This window comes from Danaus plexippus, chromosome 15 (assembly GCF_018135715.1).
Source record: "Danaus plexippus chromosome 15, MEX_DaPlex, whole genome shotgun sequence".
NCBI lineage: Eukaryota > Metazoa > Arthropoda > Insecta > Lepidoptera > Nymphalidae > Danaus > Danaus plexippus.
Window position 1 is genome coordinate 7,000,372 of NC_083547.1, and position 20,352 is coordinate 7,020,723.

Sequence of the window (20,352 nt, forward strand, 5' to 3'; positions counted from 1 at the left end):
AAAACATCTTGATTTATGTGCCGTGGTAAATCACGGCTTATTTTGCCTTTTATCGAAATTATAATGGTCTGTAAAAGTATATTTACGTACTGGTATATTGTAGATTTCTTTTTATTTCAAAGGATTCTAGCTTAAGTAATGTTGGGAATCGTTTAAAAATTTCTTGCTTCGGACATTTTCATTAATATGTTAGTAGTATGATATCAAAATTGTGCTATTTTGGATGAGGGAAGTTACATCATCCGTGGCAAAATGGGACTAGGTATCTAAACAAAAAAAACTGTATATACAAAATTTCCTGATTTCTATTGCTAAAGGGTTGATTGAACTCGAATTACTCCCTTGATGTACAAATCGCTCCCTAATTTAAGAAATTCAATTTAACATTTTAGTGTTATCAACCGAGAAATGTTCAAAGGGAACATTCTTAAGCGTTTAGCATTCGAAATTCATGCTACTACGGGTAACCTTTCCATCATACATAGAACGTAGAGTGATATGATAAAAATAAGATTTATTTTAGTAAGTATTATTGAATACATTTAACAGATAAGGCTGTTTTTAATTAAGTAGCTAAAGATTAAGAAGATGACTTTTTAATGTTTACTGCTTTTACTATTAAACTTAATAATTATGAATACAAAGCATTTCAAGGTACTTGTATTTTCCATTCTTTCAGTTAAAGGATTTTTTTTATATGCTTGTAGTATGATTGACAAACAAAATTTTTAAGAATTCACATAATGATTCCCTAAAGAAGGAAAAGGGTTGAAAGACATATCCTAAGATTAACTTATATAATGAATGATATTCAAAGAAATAACAGTTAAAAAGCGCAGGTACATTTTGAAGTGAATAAATTATAAGCACGTGTGTTAAACAGCTGTCAGATTTCAGGCATGCATTTCTCCACTAAGAGAAAATACCGGGCAGATTGTTCACAGTCTTTCCTGTTGCGAAAGTTATGTCAAGGTTAAACTCCTGAAATATGATTTCAGCACGAGGAATTTCAAATGGTGGTTGTTTTTCATTAAAAAAAATACTTTATTATTATTTTTAGTTATCTCTATTTTTTGGTAGGATTTTGATTTTATTATTATTAGTTTATATTTCCTGTTGCGTTATTTGAAATAAATGACATAAATTTACATTGAGTATATCGCGTGATACATCATCGCAAAAATATGATAAGAATTAAATCTATAATATAAAAATAAGTCGAGTTTTCCTTCCTGACGCTATAACTCCAGAACGCACAAACAGATTTCCACAGTTTTGCATTTGTTGAAAAGGTCTCGGGCTCCGTGAGGTTTATAGCCAAGAAAATTCAGGAAAATTTCAATAGAAAAGCGAGAAAATAGGGATATCATTTTTTTAATACAGCGCCATCTCTGATACATAGCATGTACTACAAACCAATATTTTAAGAAGATGGCGACGGTGCGTGACACATTGTTTGACAGCTACTTATTGTTTTCTTCTCAGTTAATTTCATGTGACAAACCGGTGTGAAATTGTGAAAAAAAAGTAAAAAAAATAAGTTATTCGTTTCTTAACATTTTAATTGGAAACCATCAAAACAATCACGTGTATTGTGTACATTTTTATTCAATTTCAACAGCAGGTATTTGTCTTTAAGGTGGTAAGTTGAACTGTGTAAATTACGTGGATCGTGCATTTGAGGTTAAATTCACCACTCTGCCCATAGTTAAAAATGCCTAGAGGACGACGTGCGAACATCGGTCGCCGCACAAGACATGCAAGTCAGCAACAAGTGTATTCACAGAACTTAAGCGAAGAAAGACAAAATATAATAAGAGAAAATGCCCGATTGAGACAACGCGTGAGCACACGAAGATCATTGGCATCATACAATCGCTTGGCATTCCAATATGATCCCACTGCGAACTACAGTGATGATGAAAATTTAAATATTGGACCAATGACGACTGTATGCCGATATTGCAATGCGTTAAAGTTCAAAAGAGAAACGGCTGGATTGTGCTGCGCAAGTGGAAAAGTCAAACTGGATCCATTACTTACACCACCACAGCCACTGAAACCATTGTTCGATGGAAGTGATCCCGATTCCAGCCATTTTCTTCAACACATCCTTGAATACAATAACTGCTTTCGCATGACTTCCTTTGGAGCTAATATCATTCGAGAAGGCGGCTTCATGCCGACTTGCAAGGTAAAAGATACAACACACACGATCAAAAGTTACACCATATTCTTTAACAAATTCTTTAACAAATGATTGTTTGCAATTACAGATACAAGGACAAATATATCATTTGCATGGTTCAATGGTGCCAACACCAGATGAACCGCATCAATTTCTGCAAATATATTTCATTTCGTCGATGGTGGATCAGCTGAATGTGCGGTGTAATATTCAGGGAACACAACAGTTAAAGAGACGGATTATTGAACAGTTGCAAGCATTTTTTCACGCTAATAACGCTGTGGTTAATATGTTCAAAACAGCATTGGAACGAATGCCATCGGATACGCACAAATTTGTCATAAGAGCGGATTGTACCCCAACAGGTGAACATGTGCGAAGATTCAATGCACCCACCGTTAATGATGTTGCTGCAATTATTGTTGGCGATCCAACTAAATCGCGAGACATTGTCGTTCAGCGAAGAAGCAATATCATGCATCGTGTAAACGAGACACATCGTTTGTACGATGCGTTACAATATCCAATCATTTATTGGCAAGGGCAAGACGGATACGACATCACGTTGAAGATGGTCGATCCAATTACAAGTAAAATATTCACACACTAATTATTGCTATTATTGGTTTCCATTAACAATTCATTTAATTTTGCATTTTCAGGCGTATCAACGAATAAAAATCTAAGCGCAATGAATTACTATGCGTATCGTATGATGATTCGTACACATGAGGAGAATGTCATTCTGAAGTGCCGTCGGCTATTCCAGCAATTCGCTGTCGACATGTATGTCAAAGTCGAGACAGAACGTTTAGCGTTCATCCGATTCAATCAGGCAAAGCTACGATCTGAGGACTATATACACTTGCGTGATGCTATTCATTCAGATGGTGATGTTCAGAGTATTGGACGTCTGACGATTCTCCCATCATCTTATATCGGAAGCCCACGCCACATGCACGAATACGCTCAAGACGCTATGACGTACGTGCGAAATTATGGAACTCCCGATTTATTTATTACGTTCACTTGCAATCCGAAGTGGACGGAAATTGAACGTGAGTTGGAACCGGGCCAAAAACCGCAAGATCGCCATGACATAATAGCCAGAGTATTTCAGCAAAAACTCAAGGTCATGATGGATGTGCTTACTAAGTATCGAGTTTTTGGTGACACACGTTGTTATATGTACTCGGTGGAATGGCAGAAGCGTGGACTACCGCATGCTCATATCCTAACTTGGTTGCTGAACAAATTACATTCAAATGAAGTGGATGACATCATATCAGCTGAAATTCCTGATCCAGTCACTGATCCCCATCTACACGACATTGTGACGACACAGATGGTGCATGGACCGTGCGGTGCATTAAATCCATTATCGCCTTGCATGACTGATGGAAAGTGCACAAAACGATATCCGCGACCGTTAGTTGCTGAAACAGTTACAGGGAACGACGGATATCCAGTATATCGTCGGCGTTCAAAAGAAGATAATGGTCGAACTATCAAAGTTAAAGTTCAAAATCAAGAGATTGAGATCGGAAATGAATTCATTGTACCATATTGCCCGCTACTATCACGAATTTTTGAAACACATGTAAACGTTGAGAGTTGTCATTCGGCCAAATCAATCAAATATTTGTGCAAGTACGTCACTAAAGGCAGCGACATGGCTGTGTTTGGTATTGCGTCGGAAAATGCGAATGACGAAATCAGCAACTTCCAAATGGGCAGATACGTCAGTACTAATGAAGCACTGTGGCGATTATTTTCATTTCTAATTCATGAAAGATATCCCACAGTTGTACATTTAGCAGTGCATTTGGAAAATGGCCAAAGAGTTTACTTCACTGAAGCTAATGCAGCACAACGAGCTGAGAGACCACCATCGACAACATTGACTAGCTTCTTTGCAATGTGTGAAGCAGATCCATTCGCAGCGACGCTGATGTACGTTGAAATGCCTAAGTATTACACTTGGAATCAATCAACAAAGAAATTCCAACGTCGCAAACAAGGAACCCCAGTTCCAGATTGGCCACAGGTGTTTTCCACTGATGCACTAGGTCGCATGTATACTGTTCATCCTAGAAATGATGAATGTTTTTATTTGCGACTGCTGTTGGTAAATGTACGTGGACCAAAATCATTTGCGCATTTGAAAACTGTGAATGGCCACCAATGCCAAACATATCGAGAAGCATGTCAACTATTGAGTTTGCTAGAGAACGATTCTCATTGGGATTTAACACTTGCGGATTCAGTTGTTTCATCAAATGCGTACCAAATACGAACGCTGTTCGCAATTATCATCACCACATGTTCTCCTTCACAACCAATTCAGTTATGGAACAAATACAAAGACGACATATGTGAAGATATCTTGCATCGCTTGCGCATTCAAACGAATAATCCTGACATGCAAATAACCGATGAAATCTACAATGAAGGACTGATTCTGATTGAGGATCAATGCTTGACTATTGCAAACAAGCTACTGATTGAAGTAGGAATGATTGCACCAAATCGATCAATACACGATGCATTCAACCAAGAATTAAATCGAGAGCTGCAATACAATGTTGATACATTGCAGGAATTCGTTCAAAATAATGTGCCGTTGCTGAATGAACAGCAAAAACCAGTATACGAAACATTAATGCAAGCGGTGGACAATAATACTGGTGGTCTATTCTTCCTGGACGCATCTGGAGGAACAGGGAAAACATTTGTCATTTCATTGATTTTGGCCACTATTCGATCAACAGGTGACATAGCTTTGGCGTTAGCATCATCTGGAATTGCGGCGACTCTTCTAGATGGCGGTCGTACTGCACATTCTGCGCTTAAGTTGCCACTCAATTTAAACACAATTGAGACTCCAACATGCAATATTTCCCGATCCAGTGCAATGGGAAAATTGTTGACGCAATGCAAGCTCATTGTTTGGGATGAGTGCACAATGGCACATAAGAAATCACTTGAAGCACTCAACTTCACACTGAAGGATCTTCGGCGAAATAACAACATTTTTGGCGGCTTGATGATATTGTTGGCAGGCGATTTCAGGCAGACGTTGCCAGTAATTCCCCGTGGAACGCCTGCAGATGAATTGAATGCTTGCCTGAAGGCATCACCTTTATGGAATAACGTAAAAACATTATCGCTAACCACTAATATGAGAGTTCAACTTCAAAATGATCAAAGTGCTGCACAATTTTCAAAACAATTGTTAGCTGTTGGAAATGGAAAAGTCCCAGTTGATGCGACATCTGGATTAATTACTCTTACCAACGACTTTTGCCGATTTGTAGACTCTCAACTAGCTCTTATTGAAAATGTTTTTCCAAACATTAGTGAGAATTATCAGAATTATGCTTGGTTAAGTCAACGAGCAATTCTTGCCGCAAAGAATAATGATGTACACGCACTGAATTTCACCATTCAATCAAAAATCGATGGCGATTTGGTGACATACAAATCCGTTGATTCCATAACAAATCCCGATGATGTAGTACATTATCCAACGGAGTTTTTGAACTCTCTGGAGTTACCAGGATTTCCACCACATAACTTGCAACTCAAAGTTGGTACAGTTATTATGATATTGCGTAATTTGAATCCACCGCGACTTTGCAACGGTACTCGACTTGCGGTAAAAAGACTTATGCCGAATTTGATTGAGGCAACCATTATTAACGGAAAGTACGCAGGTGAAAATGTATGTATTCCTCGAATACCAATGATTCCGACTGATCTTCCGTTTGACTTCAAACGATTGCAATTTCCAGTTCGCCTTGCGTTCGCAATGACAATTAACAAGTCGCAAGGCCAATCGCATAGTGTTTGCGGGATAAATTTAGAAAATCATTGTTTTTCACATGGGCAGTTATACGTTGCGTGTTCACGAGTTGGGAAACCATCCGCTTTGTTTGTATTAACGTCAGACCAAAAAACAAAAAATGTGGTTTACCAAAGAGCACTTCAATGAAACGGTTAATTTGCGGACACGTATAACGCTTCGATTCAGTATTTACTTTGGATTCACTTTCATTTACTTAGAGAAGTTCAACTAAATAACACTTAATTTTTTTAATCGAAATGAATTCATTACTGTTGTGAAATGAAATAAAATTTTTCATTTCAAATATAAAACAAAAAAAAAATTTTTTTCTTCATCTTTTAATCACCAAACGAAACGTTACATAAAACGAAGCCATCTGGTGGCGAAACGGAGTTCGCCGGGTTTGCTAGTTAAAGTATATATATTTAGAACAGAAACATGTGTTTGGTATTAATTTAACTATCAATTTTTTAATTTTGAACTAGTGAAATAGTTTTGAAGTAGAAAAATCTTAGTTAATGTCGACGAGTACTATCATAAAGAACATAGATTTAAAAAATCTAACTATAAAACTGATAGAAATAAAAAAAATATTTTGTGGAACTTGAGAAATTAATAATAATTTGATATAGCCTGCAGGTTTTCAGAGAGTATAATTTGAACTTGTTATAATACAATCAATATATTATGCACTAAAAGTAAATAATAATTGAAACTAAATGTTCTCAGTATATGTGAAATTACGTGCAGCTTATTTTAAGCAAGTTATTTATTAAGTAAAACAAGGTAGAGTGCTTGATCAATTTTGATCCTATAAACGATATTCCAGCGAAAGACCACTTACTGTTTTTAGTACGAGTATATCAATGGCCATTTAACATGAGGGTGAAATTTGGAACAATTAAAGGAGCCTTACTTGCATTATATAATTACTTTTTACACGCCATGTTTTTACTTACAAGGGTAAATATATTTTATTTAAGCAATTTAAAAACAATGTTGTGTGTAAAATAAAAAAAATATATATTAAACGTAGTAATGGAAGAAAATTTGAATCAATTATGTTCTATTCCTTAAAAGTCTTTTTTCGTAGGAACAATTCTTATGTAAAAGTAATTTTATAATGATCGTACTTAAATATTTTTAATAGATTTTGTTTTAAAAGAAATGCAGCTTTATAGGAGCAATTTTTTTCAAAAACTAATATTTTTATAACAAAGATATAATTTAACTTAACGTTAAAATTGTAGTAGAAAATGTCTGAGGTTATATGATTTAGAGAATTTAGAGTATCTAGACCTTGTACTAGCAGAGAATAATCAGAGATCGGTCTACGTGACGGCATACAGTAGTTTAAGCTCTTTATTTTCAATTTTGTACTACTTCGTTCTTAATAATACGAGTCATTTATTATTACACGTATATTAAATTTTCTCTAAGTTTTATCCAAATGTTCACTTTATTCTATGCATTATTTTATACTTATCATCATTCTCTATGTCTATATTTATAATACCAACACAATCAGCACTGAAGTTATCGTTTAGTGTAATGAATAGGAAACTGAAACATATTATTACTTCGAAATATTCTTGTTATATAAATGTGTGAAGTAAAAAAAAAAGATTCGTTTAATAAAATAAACGATTTAAATTATTGAATAATTTAGACAAGCAGGCATATAATTTTGAAGTCAAATTATACAAAGTATTTCCCCTACGTAGTTGTTGACGTGAATAACTACGTAAGGGAAATATGTCAACGGTAGTCATAGGACTAAAGAGCAATAGACACCAAGGGAAGAATAATGTTCTGTGCTATTTTTATTTATGTATGTATATATTTTATCATTGTTTTTTTTGGTTATAGGTCGTAATAATAAATATTTTTAAAATTAGACATAAAAACCTTTTATATGTAAAACGATGCTAAATATCTTGTAAAATTTTATGTTTAAAATTAAAATATTTTCTTTTAGTGTTTTAAACATTCTGAACGATGTATTGAGATAAAATATAAAACTACTTTAATAAAAGTTTAGTAACAAACGCCATTATGCCATTTTAACGCAATCCCACTCCTAAGATATGCACTCGCTAAATTCCATTAAACTACTCACAAAGTTATTTCAACTAATAACGAAGCAATGTTTAAGTCAGGATGATAGGTATTCAAACTCGTCACAACCCAAACAATTTATATATTATTTTATATTTATCACAATAACCTTATTCTAAATAGCAAACATGAAAAGACTTTAGTTTCAATATAACTTCAAACACAATTCCACTAAATGGAAAGGTTCACGTAGTTAAATCTTTTGTTTTTATTTAGCGTAGTTATCAACGTGTCAGTGGAAAGCTTTCCGTTTGATCATCTTAATCATTATGATCTAATTTCACTCACTAAACTAAAGCCATCGCTTAACGTAGTTATCTGGGTACTTACTACATTTGAAATGCAAAGTAGGTTAATAGGACTGGATATTGATGGGGACGAAGACAGCTGTCATGCAAATTTCCAAAGTAGATTATGAGCGTTCAAATCCCCGTTTTAGTATGAAACAATGCAGAAACAGTTTGTAAATGGCATATTAATGGTAGCAGTGTAAATAAATGTATATTTAGTATTCTAACAATATCATAAAAAAATATAATTGTTTTATAAAGCCAGTACTCTAAAATAACAAATCAAACCTTAACTAGAACAAACTAATTATTATCTTAAACCAAAACACCTTAAATAAGTTAAATTCAATTTACAAAGACACAAGTCTCGTCGACCAAATACTTTCCCGCGTAAAAATGAGCAAGCCAGATGTTGCCGCTTTAACGTCACTTCGGGTGCGTTCGGGAATTTAAAGGTTCGGTTCAAATTAAATGTGTGTTCCCTAAATGTATATTAAATTAAGGTCAACTTAAAGACCTGTCATCTGAGCCTGTCCACTTATCAATAAAGCCATTATTATTAGTATCGTTATCGGTGAATTTATTCCCTTCCATATTTTTGTCATTGCATGGCAGATAATAATTTAAGATTTTATTTAACGTGATATTTAAAATATGACCCATTGATAAAAAAGCAATTATTAGATTTGTAAGATAATTTATGTTTAGAATTTAAAACTGTTGGTATATGAATGCTTATAGCGGTTTTATATTAAATAAATAATCATTAATGCATTAAATAAATAATTAACTCAATGTCATTATAAATTATAATTATTAATCATAATTTATATTTATTATCCCAAATTAATTTTTATAATCACGTCCAAATTGTTATACATACTTAATTAAACTTTCAAAAGATCATTTAATTTGCGAGATTCATAGCTTTACTCAACCGACTGTTTTTCTTGTTGAACAAAAAGTAAAGGTTGTTATTTTAAATAACTAAGAAGAAAAGGCAAACCTTCCTGCTATTTCATTTGCATCAAATAAAATGCTTTAATTCCTTTGAAATGCTTATTCAATTACCATTTTAGTTGAATTACCATTTCCCATTAGTTTGAATCGACACTACAATTTTTTCTTTTGTAGTGTCGATTCAAACTATCTATTTAATAGAGATTCTAGTCTTCGTCCACCATGTTTCTGTAATATATGGTCTTTTAATTTAAAATCAACCGTCTGTTTTCAGCTAGTAATTTTAAAATAAAATTTATATTAGTAGTTTTGAAATCTATGTAGTTTATTCAGTTGTTTCTAGCCATGATAACAAAATAAAATTTTACATAATGAAAGATTGAAAAAAGAAAAAGTTATAACAAATAATTTGGCACACAATGAAACTTACAAGAATAATTTTATATTAAGAAAACAAAAAAATAATGTTTAGAGCTAAATTTTTCAGATTATTATTTAGCAGAATCGTATTTAACGGAGGAATAGCCAACTTAGGGATTGAAATAACTACTTTTATTTTTCCTTAATAATATGAAAATGGCAATTTTATGGGAAAACGTTGATAGACAAGGTATAAAACTATACATATTTATATAAATCTGTATTTGGAATACTATATCTGTATTTGGAATAATAATTATTTTTTTTAATTAAATTAATTTTAAATCTTAAGTATGAGTAGAACTTTTCTAGACCGGGCATTAGAAGAAAGCAAGGTGATAAAGAATACCACATACAATGTATACCACGCGATGGGCAAAGATAAAATGGTATAACAAAAAGAGTTTAGAAGATATTATGAGACGAAACCTCTCAGTATTCCATGGATTCACCGTGCGGGTGCCGGGTCCATAGTTGCACGGAGAGGAGCTTCAACAGTGCCTGGGACTTGCGACCCAGGTGTAGGTTTAAGGGGCCCCTATCTAACTAAATAATATTCAGGAAAATATGTAGTGCTGATTAAATAGGACGGAAAAAAATTATATGAAGTATAAATGTATAATGTTATAAAAATTAAATAAAATAATTATGTGCTAAAATATAAGGAAACTGTTGAAAGGTTTTAATCAAATTGATATAACCAAATTTAACTACCTACATTGATTTTTATTTTGTTGATTGTATTTACAAAGATTTTTAACTTTTGGTTCGGATTCATTGACAGATTTTACAAGAAAAAATCTTTTTTTATTTAAAAACGAAAAAAAATTCTAACCTAAATATTAATTAACGAGGACTGAATGAATAGTTTCATATAATTTGTCTTATCAATAAACATATTGCAATCGCTTTATTGAATATAGCAATTCTAATTTCATTATTATCTTGCTGTTATTTATTGAAGTCATGTTTATCTCAAACATATTAATATCCTTTGAGTTGCGTTAATTACTATCAGTCGTAATTGAGTTGAACATATTAGGTACTCTGGCTTTGTAAAGGTATAGTTATAATATAAGTTCTGTAAATAAGACTCCAATACCGAGAATAATTAAGTCTTGTTTAAAAATGCAATGTATAAAACAAATAGGCTAGTTTTGGAATGTGAAAGCGTCTAAGCTTCATAAATTTTACAAAATATGGTAATCACTTCTTGAACTTATTCTTCTCCTGCGGCATGTGAGCTCTGAGATGGAGGCACTATTGAAAAGAATTATATGAGGTATTTAAGGATATATAAGTAAATATAATGACCAAGCTAAATGCTTAATTAAAGTTATTTTTTTTTAATGTAACTAATATATTTTCATGTCCATGGACATTGGACAAACCAAGAGGAGCAACGGTACAAGGGTGAAGGAACACATTTCAGACATCAAAAATAGGCGCGCGTCGAAGTCAGCAGTGTGTGAACACACAATGAACAATCCAGGCCACTACATTCGGTTTGATAAACCACAAATCCTCGCTCGTAAAGACAAGTACATACCGAGGTTAATCCGCGAGGCTATTGAAAATAAAAAACATATAAATTTCAATAGAGAAGATGGCTAGAATCTATCCAACACCTGGGACCCCCTCCTTAAAAATATAAAATCCCATGAACGTGCTCACACCGCAGGACCTCGTGACACCGTAAGCGCATTCTGCCGGCATCCAGAGCGGTACGCCAGAAAATTAATAAATCGATGGCGGTAGATGATAAATAACAGGACCAAATGATAAATAACAGGACCAAATGACAGACACTCACACCTCGTCTGCCCGTGATCATGGTTGCTGAAAAGTAACCGAAACGTCGGGATTATGTAGTTAAAAAAAATATCTTGCCCTGAATTTTATTAGTCACATTAAATTGAGTGCGGTTCAAGAATATGTGATGTAGCACTGTTTCATGTTACCAGTCTTAAAACTCGAATTTATTATTTCATTGGTTGCGTCAACCATGTTCCTGCTATTATTATTCTTGTCCACTTTTTGTAAAGAAAAAGCTGTAAATATTGTAAATAACCTTTTTGAGATGTGGTATTTGCCTTTCAATCACGGGATATTATAATGTGTGCATAAGAAACAATCTGGCTCGAAAATTAACTTAAGTAACGCGTAGTAGACGACTACATAAGTTAGATGGCTATGCGTTGTATGCCTTTACCTTTCCACTCATCTTTAGCCACACACTGGATACACGAGCGGCACTGGACTCTAAAGTTTCACTTTATGCAGGTACTGTGCCGTAAGCAGAGATGACCCTCTTGTCACTGAGCCGAATGATTGTGGCTCTTTGTGACTTGATTCGTGGTCGCCCAACGATGCGGCTTGTCACACTTTCAAGGACTGTATGGTATGGTTTCGCTGTTAGGCGTAATTACAAATATTATTGACAATGAGGCCATTTGGGTAAAGTCATTGCTCCAAAGAAGACTGCGAAGCAGAGCATGGAGACTTTTTCTTCTGTTGACGCTTACAGTCAGGAGGGACTGGGTAAATGGAAGCGCGAATATGTCACCCGACTCCATACCAACTGTGTAGAGTGGGAGTGAGACGGGAATTGGGGCCACCTTTTGGTTCCATGTAGGTTTATATCGTGAAGGGATCCACGTTATTATGAGTACTCTTATCTGAGAGTTAGGAAATTTTGGTAGAGTATCACAGCCGAATATGCCACTGACCCCGTGGATCTCCGCTTAATCGATAATGGTAACAGTTAACGTTTAGTGGATAATGTCGGACCCATTCTGAGGACTCCCTACCTCATGTTCATGCCCCTCTAACGCCTCCCTTGGGTTGGAGGAAATTAATAAATCACTTTTCTCTCAAAATAAACAACCTTGCCTCTTATATAGTGTTAATAAAACTATAATAACAAACTATATAACCACATTAAACAAATGTTAAACATATTATAACATGTATCAGTATCTTCAACTTTTATAGAGTTTTATAAAGATTGTGGTGCAGACGAAGTTTATTCAAAACGAAATTGATGATAAACAAGAAAAAGGTTCAAGTTTATAGCTCTCTTTATCGATGAACTTGTACAAAGCTATTTATTAATGCCTTTGAAGTAGAAAAATGGGTAAATATGAGGGATGGGAGCGAAATAGGTGCGTAACAAAACGGTAGTTTTTGTACAAGAACTGTGTAATAAAAACTATAATATTGTAAAAAAGATAGATAACTATAGATTAAAAGTAAATCTGACAATACGCCGGTAGTTTTGAAAGGTTAATTAATATATAAAAAATTATACTCCCAAAGAACTTTGTCTTATCTACGCTGTAATCGTCTTACTCAGAGATAGGTAAGGGTTGAACTTATATCTATATATAGAACTATTCTTGCAGTGTTTTGTATAAGAAAATATTTTTTATATTATTTTCTGTTTTTATCTTTTAAATATTCTCGACACTGTTGGTTACTTGGCCAAAGTAATATATCTTTATTACTGATATTGGTTATCTGTGCCACTGTACATATAGAACGGTCTATCTTAATTGCTTTTCTATAGTTAGAATTAAGGGTAAAATAACAAACTGGTATGCATCTATAATATTATAAAATGTAAACAGTTATATAGGAAATAATAATTATTTAAACATAATTAAGTATTAATAATTAATTATTTCATTCGTAAAATTTTATTGAGGATGCTCTGTGTAAAACGTAACTTAAGTTTATAAGAGATCTATTAATTTATATTTTTTATGAATAGATAATGTTTTTATGCAACGCAACTACTCACATCAACTGACAGAAATTCTCAAGTCCCGAATACGTACTATAATCTAAATAACTGCAAAGAAAACTTTTCACTACGTTTTGCAATAAAATTAAATTTTAAGTATAACATGTTCTCTAAGACCTTACAATAAATATATCAAATTTAAAAGCATTACATGTTTATATCTAAAAACAATAATTTGTAAAGAGAAGGACAAGTCGAATAATAGAATTTTAGTGTTTTTATTTTTATCAAAGTAAAAAATGAGTAACAGGAATATATTTTAGATAACATTTTCAGTTCAATAAATATAGCCACGAATACCTGAATACAGGAACAGTAACGCCACTACAGTTACTTGAGATATATGAAAGAGATTTTAAAATCAATCTAACAGGAAATATTTCTGAGGTTAGTCTAGATTATTTAGTTTAGGGTTACGTGTAGATATAGGGAACCTTGAAAACAGGATATCCGTGTATTTTGGTATTACATATAGGTAAATGAATATAAGATATGTAATCATTACGTGGTCAATTTTTTTCGCGGATTTTTTTAATTTGTATTTCAAAATCTGAAATTATTGACGTCTAAAAGCAAACAACCAATACTCAAATATAAATTGGCTCACAGTTCATTGACTTACGTTAATACTAAAATGTGTGGAGATTTATGAATGAAAAAATGTAAAAGCGAATGTGGGGTGACGAAGCAAAGTGTGGTAACGATACTGACCGAAAGTACAATAAGCAGTGCCATGTCCGTTGCAAAAATTGTTACAAAAATTCTCAATCATACTTAATTAGTTTCGAAGTTTTTTGCCTTTTTCACAGTATCTGTAGCTTTTAATCTTCTTTCCATTTACTAAATTGCTGATGTACTTAATATTTTATTTAAAAATTAAACGAAATTTATTTGTAATGTGGGCATTGTTTTCGTTTTGAATTTAACACATATGTTTTTATCCACCGGTAAAATATATGGGGTGCAAAATATACGATTAACGTAAGTATGCATTATTTCAAGTAGCTTACCAAAAAAGTTTTATTTTATGTCGTCAATATAAACTTAAAAACTTATCAACATAAAAGCTTTACCTTATTAGGATATTAAATAAAAAAAATACTTTGCCCTATTTTGTTACCGATAAAATATAATTAATCTGTGAGAGAGAATAAATAGCCGTTTAAAAACGAGAAGAGCAGTTTGCTCGCGAAATTCAACGATATTTTAGAATTACGATGACAATAACACTGAATTTATGAAGCTCATTTATCATAAGATAAAATGTTTTTTATTCAACGTAAGGGATATAGCACTTGATTTCTAGAATCATATATATATATATATATCACTCTTTGAGAGAAGGAATTTTGAGCTAGCTTAATTTTTAAATTCATAAAAAAATAATGTTATAAATTAATAGAAGAACATGGTATGATGAGATCTAAGATTTTCGCGAGTTTTATTCATTTAAATGAAACTTATATTTTTCCGCGTAGTTTATCCGAAAAATATTAGTTTCATTTAAAAGAACATGGTATGATCTCAAATCTGAACTCAAAAATTCAATTAACTATTTACAATTATAACTATTAATAAAATAAATTTTATATTGCGATGTTGATGTTTATTTCAAATAATTAGAATTTAGAACGCGAATCTTGTAGTAAGTAGTTCACTCGCGATGATGTTATCTGAATGCATTCAACTTTCAAGAGGTTATCTGGTTTGTGTATTCGGTTAAAGTTTCTCGAGCAATGAAATGACAGAAGTTTATTTCAAATACTAGAGTCACGAGTATGATTAAATATTTAAATGAAACTAATATATTTCGGATATACTACGCGGATTTTATTATTTTAAAACTACATAATCCCTCCTGACACCTCGTGACACCTCGTCTGCCCGTGATCACGGTTGCTGCAAAGTAACCGAAACGTCGGGATTATGTAGTTTTTAAATAATAAAATCCGCGTAGTAAATCCGAATAATACTAGTTTCATTTAAATGAATACTCGCGAAAATCTTAGATCTCATTACATAATCCCGACGTTTATTACTATATATTACTTTTGAGCAGCCGTGATCACGTAGTATATCCGAAATATATTAGTTTCATTTAAATGAATAAAACTCGCGAAAATCTTAGATCTCATTATGATTAAATATTCTTGTACAATATAAGTATAATGATATAATTTCAGTTTTCATATCTTTTTTTTTAGTATATTTACTAATAAAATAATAGAAATTTAGCAAATCAGATATTGTATCTTATTTTTATTTGGAACTAAAGTTTATAAATATTAATCCTTACATATGATAATTGAATTACGAGGTGTTTTGTTATTTTAAATAAAGTTATATAAATATAAAAATACGTCAATTAACAAGCAAACAAACTCCAACAAACACACAAACATATATGTGTTAAAAAAAAAGTATTAAATTGAAATAATTATAATCGACACGTTATTTTGCTTTAAATCTTTTAACTATTAGTTTATCTATTGGACTTTATTAAAATAAATACTTACAAATTTTGTTCCAGTTTAACGTTTTTTTTTTGTAAATTCAAAACTAACATGACACGTGAAAAAAAGGAAGAAAAAAAGACTCGGTTTCTAACCTTTTCGATAGGAGGAGAAAGTTACATTTGCTTATCTAGCGTCACACCTAGGTTAGTAGTTTCCTTCCGTCAAAGGATAGGCGTACCGAATATTGATATCTCCCGGGAGATATCTTACCATCGACCCCATTTGAAGAAAAGATGGATCCAAAATTTCCGAAACATGTCGCCTAGGGCGCTGGCCTGGGTTTGGTGTCGAACGTGGATAATGTCCGGGTCCCGGTGGGTGGTATAAATTGAGGTGTCGTCCTTGAAGAGGGCCTGCTTAATTGGAATGAAAGGCCAATATATGTCCCCAGTGAATATGGAAAATAGCGTGGGAGACAGTATGGAACCCAGAGGGACTCCGGCTCTGATGAGTCGAGGAGACGAAAAGTACCCCTCCACTCGATAGTGGAAAGAGCGATTCGACAGATAGTCTCATATGATGTGTATATGCCTGTCTGATACTTTAATTTGGTACCACTTGTATACCAATCCCTCGTGCCAGACCCTGTCGAACGACTTCGCCACGTCGATTAAGAGGGCCTCGATCCTGTTCCTATTCAGGGCGATTAAGCCTTGAAGTTTGTGCTCTTTTATGCGTTGCAAAAACAAAACAAACAAGGAACAAGCGTAACGGGTTCTGAACCCGAACTGCTCTTTGGGAATTTCATACATACAGGTGGGAAAGAACAATCCTTTCATATATCTTTCCTAAGTTACTTAGGAGACTGATAGGACTATAGCTGGCTGGAAGATTTTTAGGTTTACCCGGTTTGGAAATTCCTAAGACTAAGGCCTCTTTCTAGTGATCTAAAGCTGGGGACTTATTTACATTCAGTCCCTATAATAACAACGTTGGCAACTCAACGCTTCCGCAACATTTCTTATGTTGCAGATGTCTATGGATGACCGTGACTACTCTCAATCAAGTAGGTCGTCTGCTCATTTGTCACCTTTCTCATAAAAAAACTAAATATTGTACAGCATTTAATTTTTTATCAAACCTTTTTGTTAAGATCTTTTTTTTTAAATCAATTACTTTGTAGATTCAAATTAACTTATGTTTTTCTTATTCAAACGTTAAATAACTTTTTTTGTTTCTCTCGATAGCTTTGATTAAAGTATTTGGATGCTTTATCAAAAACTTTTATTAGAATTGAAACAACTCGATATTCCTAGAAAGTAATAATATCAGTTAGTATGTATTGGTCGATTTTATCAAAAAAAATACGAAAGTTACAGCATTTTGAAAAGCTTTGACCTCATTGAGTTTATAGTATAAATATTTTTGTAGGCGATATTAATTTATACTTTAAGGAAAATATAATGTCAATTGTACCTTCATCACCAAACAAAAAAATTAAAGGAACCAAGCTTCATACTTTATTCTGTTCTGTTGATCTTAACCACTCAATTGATTGAGGTTACGTAATATGGAATGTACTTTATAAAATATTATAAACATTTTTATTTTTTTGAATTCTATAACTCCTGATTTAACGTGATTCGTTAAATTATATAAAAGGTTTCCGTAAATATAAAACAAAAAGGAAAAGTGACATTGAAATGGTCGTATTAAGATTTCTTCGAATATTGAATTACAAAAAGAAGTTATTCAGTCAAAAGTTAAATTACGTTTCAATTTGAATAAAAAGTTTAAATTAATACATTTTTGACGAAACTGTTATTCAGTACATTAAAAGTAAGATGTTTGAAAATGTCCTTCTGTATACGAGTAAATTTTTTTTGTTCGTTACTAGTTACATCAGTGTGTATAGAAAATAATGGCATTCCTATATAATATTACACATGTTTACTTATGTGAATGTACGATAGACACTGGGAATAAAAAGTCAGAGAATTAAATTTACAGATAAGGATTATTTTATTACTTACCCTGACGTATAGACAATTACCTCCGAGAGAGTCTAAATAAAGAAGCAGTAACTTAAGATCTTATAAATAACTTAAATTTAATGTGAAGAAAGATTCTTAGGCCTATTAAAAAAAAAATATTTTGAATGTATTTAGACTTTCAAAGACCGCCAAAGCTTTCAGTTTAAAGGTATCAGTTTATTCCTTATATTATTGTCATAACTGTCTTTTCTTTGGTGATATTTTTTTTTGTTTTACGTACTCACTAAATACGTCTAGACTTTGTCTCTATTTTCATGTTAATCAATTATTACTGAATGAAGAGATCCTTTCAACAGTAATTGTTCTAAGACACTAATCATATGTTTATTATATTATATTAGTAGCTAACTCAAGGCGACCTACATTCTAGTTTTAGCTGTTTAGACAGTATGAATACTCTTCAGATTAATAAGCACTTCAACATAATTTACGCTTGATGGATAATCATTTCTAATTGCAACGTTCATCAAACCATATACGTTATATCAAAGTCTTAATCATACTCAGCTACAATTTATATTTGTGTATGTACATATATGTATAAGGTTGATTGAGTTCTGTATATATTAAAACCACAGAAATTATATTAGCTTATTATGAAAAATGTTTATAGGAAGCAAATATTTTTTTTTTAATTCTGCCATATTCATTAAAGATGTAGAATGTAGAATCGTAGTTACAATCTTATCCGTTCATGTGGTTGTGATTTCGTGTGTAAATAAGTATAATTATTAAAATACAAGAAGTTCTATTCATTCGTGTCATGGTCAAGAATACTAGGTTACTTTAAGATATTTACTTATATATTTAAAACAAATTGCAAGTGTTACGGTTTTGACTTGGGCTTGCGGTAACCAAAAATGAGTCCCGCATGTCAACTCAAAATTGATGAAGCCGTCGGTAAAAGTATCGTTTGTTGGCCATATATACAAAAAACTTTCTGCCTATAAAGCTATTTCACTTAATATTGACAATGAAAAGCCATTTTATTATAACTAGCCAAAATATACTTTAAAATTAATAAAAACAATTATTTAATTTACCAAGCTTTAGTTAAAGTCTTTCAGTGATGTTCCAACATTCACTAGGTATAAAGTTCTGTCACGCTTGAAATGGTAATTTTATTAGCAATGAAATATAATTAATATGTGAGAAATATAGAGATAGGTCAACATAAATGTCGTTGTAAAATTATAGTAGTAGTGTTCTCATTATTTTGTAAAATAGGAAACCTAAAACTTCTACAGGATATTTTCAGAACATATAACAACATATATTAATAATTACAGACACAAAAAATTATAAAACATTCCAACTCCCTGGTAATAAAAACTAATAAGAGTTTAAAATATAATAATTAACCTCGTGGGAAACACAAATTCAATTCAGGAAAAATATTCGTGAAAAATAAGTAACAGATTTAGTAAATGGATCTGAAGCCAAGCTTGAAAAACATTTTTGTGATTAAAAATACATTTCGCTTGGCTTCATGATACATTAAAATATTAAAGTTACTGATATAATTCAATACGAAATTCTTATATTTGTTTCTTTATTTATAATAAATTTAAGTGCTCTGGAGAATTTACACTTGTTATGCTAATTTTAAAGCGAGTTGTGTTAATAGGGCTTACTGGTCCTTGGGAAACCAACATCCTCAAAGACCATGCCATCAAGGTAATAAGTATTACGAGTTCACTAACGAACTCAGTAACTCACTAATGTTTCGTCTTAAATTTGTACGCGGTAGAAGTGGGAGCAAAAGCTATAAGAGTTAAGTCTCTTTAAAATCTAATAAACGACTTGTTATTGTCTAGAACTAACATAAATTTATTCTTAGGACGTACTTCGAAGGCAGCCCAAGTAGGTTTATTTCAAATTTGGTTTGGTAGAGAGAGGGGCTCGGATAGTGGAGGTGAGTTTTTACCCGCGGTAGATAAAGGCTCCTTGAATCTATACCTAGGTGGCATATCCTAGACAACGTTAAAGCTCTTCTCACCGCAACGTGATGGACCCTCAACCCTCACGGTGAATCCATGGAATACCGAGAGGTTTCATCTCATCTGTTAATAATTCTTATTAGAGTTTATATTTTGTTGATTTATAACCTTAATGAGCAAGCGCGATCACGAATAAACGAAATGAAACACTAGGACTGACAGACATTTTTTCTCTTGGATCACGTCTGCTGCAAAGGAACCGAAACATCAGGAT

General features: G+C 32.5%; 1 protein-coding gene across 2 annotated transcripts; it reads left to right on the forward strand.

Moving 5' to 3' along the window:
- The first annotated feature begins 1,227 nt into the window (after positions 1–1,227).
- On the forward strand, positions 1,228–6,451 carry LOC133319225 (uncharacterized). Of its 2 annotated transcripts, none has more exons than XM_061522855.1 (4): positions 1,228–1,642; positions 1,709–2,194; positions 2,277–2,778; positions 2,851–6,451. In XM_061522855.1, the coding sequence occupies exons 2-4, from the start codon at positions 1,715–1,717 to the stop codon at positions 6,180–6,182; spliced, it is 4,314 nt and encodes a 1,437-aa protein (XP_061378839.1). In that variant the 5' UTR covers positions 1,228–1,642; positions 1,709–1,714; the 3' UTR covers positions 6,183–6,451. The 2 variants fall into 2 exon arrangements, with proteins under 2 accessions (XP_061378839.1, XP_061378838.1); XM_061522854.1 differs by having other exon boundaries at positions 1,228–1,624.
- Positions 6,452–20,352: the final 13,901 nt, after the last annotated feature.